The 9,232-nt window shown below is 50.6% G+C and overlaps 1 protein-coding gene across 1 annotated transcript; it reads right to left on the bottom strand.

The window, feature by feature from the left end:
- Positions 1–376: 376 nt before the first annotated feature.
- Positions 377–2,192, bottom strand: GLRX (glutaredoxin). The gene is made up of 2 exons (XM_035310564.1): positions 1,902–2,192; positions 377–492 (listed from the first exon to the last, which is right to left on the bottom strand). Exons 1-2 carry the CDS (start codon positions 2,097–2,099, stop codon positions 385–387), a joined length of 306 nt encoding a protein of 101 aa, XP_035166455.1. The 5' UTR covers positions 2,100–2,192; the 3' UTR covers positions 377–384.
- Positions 2,193–9,232: the final 7,040 nt, after the last annotated feature.

The following is a 9,232-nucleotide window of genomic DNA, read 5'->3' as shown; positions in this document are numbered from 1 at the left end:
AAAGGGAAAGGGAAAGGGAAAGGGAAAGGGAAAGGGAAAGAGAAAGGGAAAGGGAAAGGGAAAGGGAAAAGAAATTAGTTTCAATAATTTCCAAATTTCAAAAAAAAAATAGATAATAAGAGAGAAGCTCAGTTCAGGATTTTAGGCAAGGGAGTGTCCTGCAACATCTTTGGTCCTGTAGCCAGGGCTGATCTGCTGATCAGTAAGCCTTTCACAAGGGAAGCCAAAGGGCACGGGCCCGGGGCTGTGTGCTGATAGTAGCTGTACCTTGTCCTCTGCAAGGCCTCGGTGTGCACATTGCTCACAGCTGTACCCAAATCCCGTCTGTGGCACTGGAAAGCATTGCTGTTGTCCAAAGAGCCCTCGCCCCTACCTACCCTTCAGCTACTGCAGGGCACCCATCTTCTGTAGCATGCCGGGGAGCTGCTGATACAAATTCTGCAGATCAGAAAATCCTCCAATGCAGGTTCTCCCAATGAACACGCGAGGGACCTGGACAGAAACAGCGATACAGATTAATCGGTAAAGAGGGCAACCAGTGGGTCACTAAGAGAGCAGAGCAGGGAGAGGACTTGTCGGGAAAGCAGACTTCATGGTAAAGAGACGGCGATTTACAAAATCTCCCTGTTCTCCCCCCACCCTGCTGGCCCTTTCCGGCAAGCCCTGTGCCTCCTCTCTCCGTTCCCTGCAGACTGAGCCGCTCTCCTCGCGGTGCGCGGCGCAGAGCCTGCAGACTCCCCCGTCCTCACTTGGCAAAGCGCAACGTGAGCAAACCCTCTGTCCCCGTCCCTCCCATGCTGTGAATTTGCTTTCTGCTTTCAGCAGCTGACTTCTCTCACTGTCAAGCCTCACACCAAGCCTTATGAGCCAGGAAATCTGCTTCTGCTTCCCGTGCGTGGCTTCTCTCGCTCCTCATGCTGTCAGTTCCTCTGCTGCCGTGAAATCATCTGCTGCTTTCAAACCATGGCTCCGCTAAGATATCCGTCCTCTCCCTCCTTGCTGCTGGGAAAACACTTCTGCTTGTATGGTGTTGTTCCCATTTCCAGCACCGCTCATCTCCGGGGCTGTGTCCGAGCCCGGTGTAGGGCCGCGAGGTTTCCTGAGGTCTTCGGGGCGAGCTGTAGGATGCTTGGGTGTCGCGTGCCCTTCCCAGGAAGCTGAGCAAGGTGCCTCGCGTGGGCCTGTGTGCCTTGTGAGGAGTGCCCGGGCTGTTGCTGGCAGAAAGGCTCCGGGGAGGAGAAGAAGGTGTGTTGCTGACACAAGGGCAGGGCTAACGCCGGGGCACGAACTGCCCGACCTGCGTGGCAGTGCTTCCGAGGAAGTCGCTTGTGAAATCCAAGCACGTAGCGTCTCTCCCTCATACAAATCTGATTGTTTAATTAAGCTTCCGGATAAGCGGCCACTACATTTTGCAAGCACAGTGCCTGCTCTGCTGCCGGCTAAAATGAGTCAATTTGAAATGTTATTATTATTATTATTTTTTTCCTGCTTGACATCGGAGGGGAAAAGAGTTGCCCAAATCCAGAGAAACTTGTGGCTCCCCCTCCTCTGCGAGAGCACCAGAGCAGGTCTCAGGTCTTCCCATGCTGCCATGGCAGGCGGCTTTGGAGGGGCCACAAGCTGTTCCCGGGGGTCTCGCAGCCCCCGGCGCCGCAGGGTGCAGGTCCACAGGGGCGGCACTGCTGGAGCGCAGCAGCGCAGCAGTCGGGGCAGGAGGAGAGCGATTAAAAAAAGGGGGTGGGATGGGGTGGGGTGGGGTGGCGCTTCTCCCCACGACCCGGCCAGTGACACTGGGAAGAAAGTACCCGGTGAGGAGACCTTGCCTCGCCCTCCGCAGCCGCGGGCCCGGCTGCCAGCTGGCACAGGAGGCAAACTTCTGGAAGAGGAGAGCCAGCACTTACGGTTCGCTGCCCTGTCGTTCGCTGGAAGTAGTCCTGCACGTCCTCCATCCCGGTGATGTCCACCACCTCCAGGTGTCCTGGCAGAAAGTTAAACTTCTGGAGCAACGCCACGGCATTCCTGCAGTAAGGGCAGGATCCCTTTATGAAAAGGGTGACTTTGTCATCTCGGATTTTGCTCTTCACAAAGGCATCGACCATGTTGCTGGGCAGGAGCAGGAGCAGTGCCCCTCAGCAGCACGCTCACGGCAAGCGGGACAGCAGCAGTCCCGGTCCCAGATATTTATGGGCTGCACCGTGCCTTCCTCCCACAAAACTCCTCCCCAGGAGGATGTAAAGGATGTAATCTCTTGCAGACGCAATCACATGCTTTAAAGCAACAACACTTCCACTTTCTATGTTTTGCCAGAAGCCACAAGCTGGTGAAATAGCTACTGGAGTAAAAGTAGGCGGTCACGTATCAAGTGCTGCTTTAAGCCTGTACAAGGTTTGCAGTAGTTTCTCATTAACGAATGTTCTCGCTGAGGCTGGGTTTTCTCTGTTGCCTTTCTTCTCTTTCAAGGGTTTGGTTGTGCCTGTCCTGCCTCTCACTCATACGCTGCAGGACACGGCACTCAGCCCGAGGTGACAGCACGGACAACAGGAAACCTGCAGATAGTTTTGCTATGCAGACTTCTTATTCTACGAGCTAAAAACAAACAACAACAAAAACGCCCTCTGCTCCCCTGCACAAAGCTGCAACTTTTCATTTCCCCGCCGGAGGGGACTTCTGCCTCGGAGCAGGCACAGGGCGAAAGGCTCTGGGCAGCAACCTCTGCGGACCGCCCTGCCAGACCCTGCCTGGGGCAGGTCACCTCGAGCAGGTTGCTCAGCCTTGCGTCCATCAGGGCTTGGATGTCTCCAGAAATAAAAATAATAATAAAAAAATCATCTGCTGTTCCCAAATTATTTTACCTGCTGCGTGTGCCTCCGCCTTCATGACAGCCTTCACCTGGTTAAGTACCTGATCCCTCACCTTGAAGCCACAGCAAAATTAGGCACTATGTAAGCGTGTGTTTGTGGACTGCATACACCAGATTAATCGCTTTGAAAGCCGATGGGTTTCAGGAAAGCATTCTGAAAAGCATCACAGGAGGGAGAGAGGTTTGAGCTGCTCTTCACCAGATATTTGTATTTACAGCCTGTAGGCACAGCAGAGAACGTCAGGGAGCAGGAGAGTTCCTCCTGTCAGAGGTTCTGGTTGTGGTGCTCATGTGTGGTGTGGGTCTGCACATTCCTGAAGGCATTGTGTGACGGCTGCATTAAGTACCTGAGCATACCTGTGGGTGTTGGTTTAAGACAGTTCAATCCATGGGGTGTGGGTTGCCAGCGTTACTTGTGGGGTTGTTTGGTTATTTGGTGCCCAGTGTCCTGGAGCTAGAAGTTCTGTGATAAACACAGGCTTCGCTGGTACGTGTGCCAAGGGCCTGTAATTGATGGGGTTGTGCAAGGTTAACCTCACTTTTCCAGTGCCACCCGGGTTCAACATCACTTATTCTGGATGTTACTGCCGTGAAAGTGTGAAAATCCCAGAAAGGCTCGCTAATGTTCGATATGGGCTGCGAGCATCTAAAAGCGCGTAGGTACACTCCCTCCAGGGAAGGCCTCTGCTGTGAGAAGGGGTAAAAATGCATCACTGACGTAAGGAAAAAGGGAAGGATAAGCGTAGGGTTAGTCTCGTGCAATGAAGTTTGTAAAAATATTAATGGCATTCAGCATGTATATGCCTGAGTCATGATCCTATACGAGCTTGGAAAGTGTCCATAACGTTATTCTCTTGTAATTGCCAGATTATGGATCTGGTAGGCCGTTTTATGAATCATTTAGAAATGAAATATATGCAAGTTACCTCCAGACTGGGAACATCTGAACTGAAAATTTACATTCCGTTTAATACTTATATACGTGTGTTTGCAGCAAAATGTTTGTTCTTCCTTGTGCATGGTGCCCACACGCATTTAGATCGCAGTCTGTATTTCCAGGTGGCGGGCTGGCGTACTGAATATTTACGTACAGCTCAGAGGCAGGAAAGCAACTCTGGAAACCTGACAGCTAAACGTTTCTATCAGGGTGTGTAAAAACGTCCGCACGTATTTCTGTGTATGCGAGTGATTAACATTTAACTTCTGTTTTCAGTGAAATGGATGAAATCTGCAGAATTTGGCGCTGAATGGGAAGCCTGGTAGCCAGGTTTGTACCCCAGAAGAGTAAAATTGGAATGGGAACGGGAGGCCTGGGAGCTACTAGGTCAGTATTTACTACAGGTCAAGACGGAGGCAGAAAGCTTTGGGGAGTTAGGTCCTGCTCTGCTGGCCGGGTGTGACTGCAGGTCAGCCCTGAAAATGGGCCCAAACTGCTCCACCTTGCACCGCTGCGCAAAGCGATGCCCAGATACCCCATAAAGCATGAACAAGGCCTTGGTCTTCCTAAGCCCTTTCCGCCTGACGGAAGGCACAGAACGGGTGATGATGGTAAGAAACGTTTTGATTTTCCTCCCAGCAGAAGGAGAGCTGGGGAAGACAGGTGGGGAAATAGAGCAGGGAAAGTGGATTTTGCAAATTCCAGCAAACTCAGCCAATTCCAGCGAAACATCCGCGTGTGCAGAGGGAAGCTATTTTTAGCAGCCAACCAGGGATCGATGAGTGTCCAAAAACAGTAACGCTGACACGGTTCCAAAATCGCTTCCCTTAAAGTTGGCTTTACACCAAAGGGGAGAGCACGTCTGGGATCCCAGCTGAACACAGGGCCCACGTGGAGAGACAATCTGCCTATCTGTAGGAGCTGTTTCAGGACAGCACACTGATCTGAATCGTTTACGGGATTAGGAGAAGGCACACCTCCTCACGTTTCCCTGCACTGTTTTATTTGTAGGATAAAAGTTTAAATTTCCTAAGATTTTGAGGGAAATGTGGTTGGCGGTGATTGGCAGTAGATGAATATGAAGCCTTTGGGGAATAGTAGTTAAAAGTAATGCATTAGAAACCCAGGTAGGCCCCGTGCTTTGCAGCTATTTTTTTTTGTCCTGGCTTCTTTGATAAACAGTTGGCTGAAAAAATTGCCATTATGTCGCAGGCATAAATAGCTGTGTATCTCAGTGAAAACATTCCTTTTAGTCAGGAGCCTAGCATTTAGCACCAGGATTCTTTCATTATGTAACTGGGTCTTGGTTATTTGAACAGTAGCATAAGAAGGTTTTTACTAAAACTTGTCGAGTCCGATTTATCATGTTCATACGCAGGGACATGCAATGACTTCCCTTTATTTCAGTCAAGTGCATTCCGGCTGAAACACGTGCTTAGTCTGTCTGCTGGATATCCAGTGCAGCGTGTAGCATATGGATGTGTCAAAGTGTGACTTTCAGTGTATTAATAATGTTGTACTGAATTATGATTCCGTTATTTAGGTGTGAAAATAAATTTTTTGTAGTTCTGCAGTTTTCCTGCAAAGATTCCAATACTTGGAGTTTTGAATTTGGGAAAGAATTTTAAAATCTTTTATTTAATTTCTGTAGTGTTTATACACTAACACTGCCATCTGAAAGCAGGATATAACTGTAATTAAGTATATGCAAAGCATGCTGAAAAGGTTTCAGTTTTATCAACACAACCTTGTGCCGCTGTTAAAACCAGCGTGTTCAGCTGGTGGAATTTCACCTTATATGGTTACGCCATGTGTGACTGTAGGGTTGGTACGTACCTGCGGCTATATACAAAGGGTGCTACTCTTATGTTTGATTCTCAGTTATGCTGAAGGCATCTTTCTGCATTTGTTAAAGGGTTATGGGACCGTCAGGTCGGTTTTAGTCTTTTATGAACATTTGATTCTCTTATGTACTGCTTTTATATCGGAAAAAGCAGTAACGCTGACACGGTTCCAAAATCACTTCCCTTAAAGCTGGCTTTATGCCAAAGGGGAGAGCACATCTGAGATCCCAGCTGAACACAGGGCCCACGTGGAGAGACAATCTTATAAAAGAACTTTAAGATCCATAGTGATACATGCAATTGGATTTCATCATTGCCCATCTGATCTTGATAGGACTTGCTTCCTTCAGAGCCATCCCCCAGCACTAAACGTTCTCTGGTGGCCGCCAGGACAGGGCTGCCTGGCCTAAGGAACCTGCTGTTGCAGTACCTGCAGGTCAAATGAAATCCAGGCTTTGACTTGGGTACCCTTAGGCCGCACTTTTAGGAGGCCAGCAGCGCCTTCCAAGGATGCCCCGGGTTGCCAGGCCCGGTTCCGCAGCTGGCAGGCTCTCTCCTCTGGCAGGCTTTTAGGAGACTTTTGCTGTCGGCCTCTTTCCCAGTCGGGCCAGGTCACCTTTGTGGCTGCTCCCGCTCCCAACACTTTCCCATTCCCATGATGATTTCTCATCCCCCAAATGACTTCCCACCCCCAAGTCTCACCCGGGGACCTGCCACCCACAGCCGCTCCCCATCAGGAGCAGACATCCCCAGACCAATTGGCGGCAGGGGCAGCAGGACTGGGCTACATTCAGCCCCCGCCCCACTGACCGATGCAGGAATAAGTGCAGGCAGAGGCTTTGCAGGGTGGAACAGTCGTAATTTATTCCTGGGGTAACTGTGGCTGCCACCCCCAGCCAGCCCCAGGTGAGGCCCGGCCGCCTGCTCAGGCGGGGGGCCCCTTCCTGGTGGCCCGCGTGGTCCCCGGCCCCCGGCTCCTCTTGCTGGACCCTTTGCAGCCAGGATGTGTCCCTGCTGTTGGCGTCCTGTGGGGACCGTGGAAGTCTGAGCCCAGCCTGCCCCACGTGCCAGGAGAAGCTCCTGACCAGCCGTCGCTCAGTGGAGGGGCTGCGCTGTTGCAAAGATGTAGGCAGAAGGAGTGCCGGCAGGGGTTGATGCGAGCAGCATTGGAGAGCTGGCCCAGGCAGATGGGGCACGTCTCATCCCCAGGGGCCTCCTCTGGCTCCTCCTGCTGTGGCCGCCAGCTCATGGTGCCTGTGACCGCCGCGACGTGGAGATGGTTGTCCTCAGGGGGAGGCTGCCCTGGTGCCAGGCAGCAGGCTGCGGTTGTCAGCACCCCCCTTGCCTCGTGGGTTGCCAAAGCCTCAAGTGCCACCAGTAGGACTACTGCAGATAGAAGAAGAGATTCTAGCAGCAACCAGACATCAGCTTTCTAGGTTCAACCCAGTTGCCTAGAGCACCGTAGCTGTCAATGTTCTGTGTGTGGATTGCAAACCTTGCTGTGAAAACGGCAAATATGCTTCTGATAGGTCATGCTTGGCAAGACTATGAGGTACTTAGATGTCTATAGACTTGAGAACATTACCGAAGGACCACGACGGCTTGGGTGCAACAAGAATGGCTTTGTGTGTGCCTCTCGCAACACCTCGGCCTCTCTCTGTCTCCTTCCAGCCGTAGATCCTCGAGCTCTCGACTCCCACAGCTGGACTGGCCGCAGGTGCCACGCTCAGGGCATTTATAGCCAGACACCTTTTGTGAGGCCGTAGGGTGACATCACGAGGGTCTCCGGGTGCCCCCGATGGCAGCGCTGGCAGAGGTCACCCGACCATCGTGAGACAATGCTGTTGTGAGAGTGGCACCCAAAGTATTGCTTAAAACAACTCAGTTGGCTGAGTTTGTAAAAGATCAAAACTGCTGAAGCAGTTAAACAATGGCTGAGCATGTGCAAAACAGAGAGAAGTACAAGATGGAGAAAACGATGAGCCTTCATCAGAAAGCCCCCAAAGTGCGACCGCCAGAGGTTACCGTGCCTGCGATAGGAGGGTTTGACCTCAGTGCCAGGGAAGCTCACGGAGCAGATTATCTTGGGTGTCATCATGCGGCAGTTGCAGGGCAAGCAGGCGATCAGGCCCAGCCAGCATGGGTTTATGAAGGGCAGGTCCTGCTTGACGAACCTGATCTCCTTCTATGACAAGGTGACGTGCCTGGTGGATGAGGGAAAGGCTGTGGATGTGGTCAGCCTTGACTTCAGGAAGGCTTTTGACATCGTTTCCCTCAGCATTCTCCTCAAGAAAATGGCTGCTCTTGGCTTGGACTGGTGTACGCTTTGTTGGGAGCAAGGGAGGTTTAGGTTGGAGATTAGGAAGAACTTCTTTACTGAACGGGTTGTTAGTCACTGGAACGGGCTGCCCAGGGAAGTGGTTGAGTCACCATCCCTGGAGGTCTTTAAAAGACGTTTAGATGTAGAGCTTAGGGATATGGTTTAGTGGAGGACTTGTTAGTGTTAGGTCAGAGGTTGGACTTGGTGATCTTGGAGGTCTCTTCCAACCTAGACTATTCTGTGATTCTGTGATTTCTGCCACTTTACACAGGGACAGCATGGACACAGCCGTCCTCAGACTCTCTTCTTCTGGTTATAAACTGATTTTTTTTTAATTATTATTGTTTTTTTTTAATTATTATTATTATTTTTATTATTTTTATTTTTTTTTTCCAGAAATATAGTGCTACAGTTGCCCAGATGTAGGAAATGCAGTAAGTTCTGTGTTTCTGCCAGGATCAGGAAGGTCTCTTGTGGTTAGGGGGACAGTGGTGGCTGAGGAAAAGGCAGGGGGGGACCTTGGGGATGCGGTGCACCTCTTACAACATTTGCTGATTGTCTTGCCTCCCTTGTCCCTCCTTACACCTGTTGATATTAGGGGTCACCCAGTCAGGGTGGCTGTTTCAGCTCCTTTTCATGCAGATGAATGTGGCTGTGGTCTGGTGTGACTGATGGAGCCGGATCCTATGGGATGCAGCAGAAATGGAGGGCAGATGCCAGGAAACCATGTCCTGGGCAGGCATCGCTCCGCCGGGAGGCAGCAGCGCGCCGCCGGTGTCGCCGGCCTCGGCATCGGGGAAACCGCGTGCGGAGGAAGGGGGGGTGAGGCCGAGGTGGAGCTGTCGGTGCTCTGCGGGAGGCCAGGGCAGCGTGGTCCGGGCTGGGAAATGTGGTAGGGGAGGGTCTTTAAAAACAGGGGGAGAGAAAGAGAGGAAGAAGGAAAAAAAGGAAGAGAAAGAGAGACAGAGAGACAGAGAGAAAGAGAGAAAGAGAGAAAGAAAGAGAGAAAGAGAGAGAGAAAGAGAGAAAGAAAGAAAGAAAGAAAGAAAGAAAGAAAGAAAGAAAGAAAGAAAGAGAAAGAAAGAAAGATGGAGAAACAGGAAGAAAGAGAAAGAAAAAAGAAGAAAGAAAAAAAAAAGAAGGAAAGAAAGAGAAAACAAAAGAAAGGGAAAAAAAAAGAAAAAAGGAAAATAAGAGAAAAAAAGAAAAAGGAAGAGAAAAAGGAAGAGAGAAAAAGAAAAAGAAAAAGAAAAAGAAAAAGAAAAAGAAAA

This window comes from Oxyura jamaicensis, chromosome Z, assembly GCF_011077185.1.
Source record: "Oxyura jamaicensis isolate SHBP4307 breed ruddy duck chromosome Z, BPBGC_Ojam_1.0, whole genome shotgun sequence".
NCBI classification, from domain to species: domain Eukaryota; kingdom Metazoa; phylum Chordata; class Aves; order Anseriformes; family Anatidae; genus Oxyura; species Oxyura jamaicensis.
The sequence above is the reverse complement of the archived record's forward strand: the minus strand, read 5'-3'. Positions and strand labels throughout refer to the sequence as shown.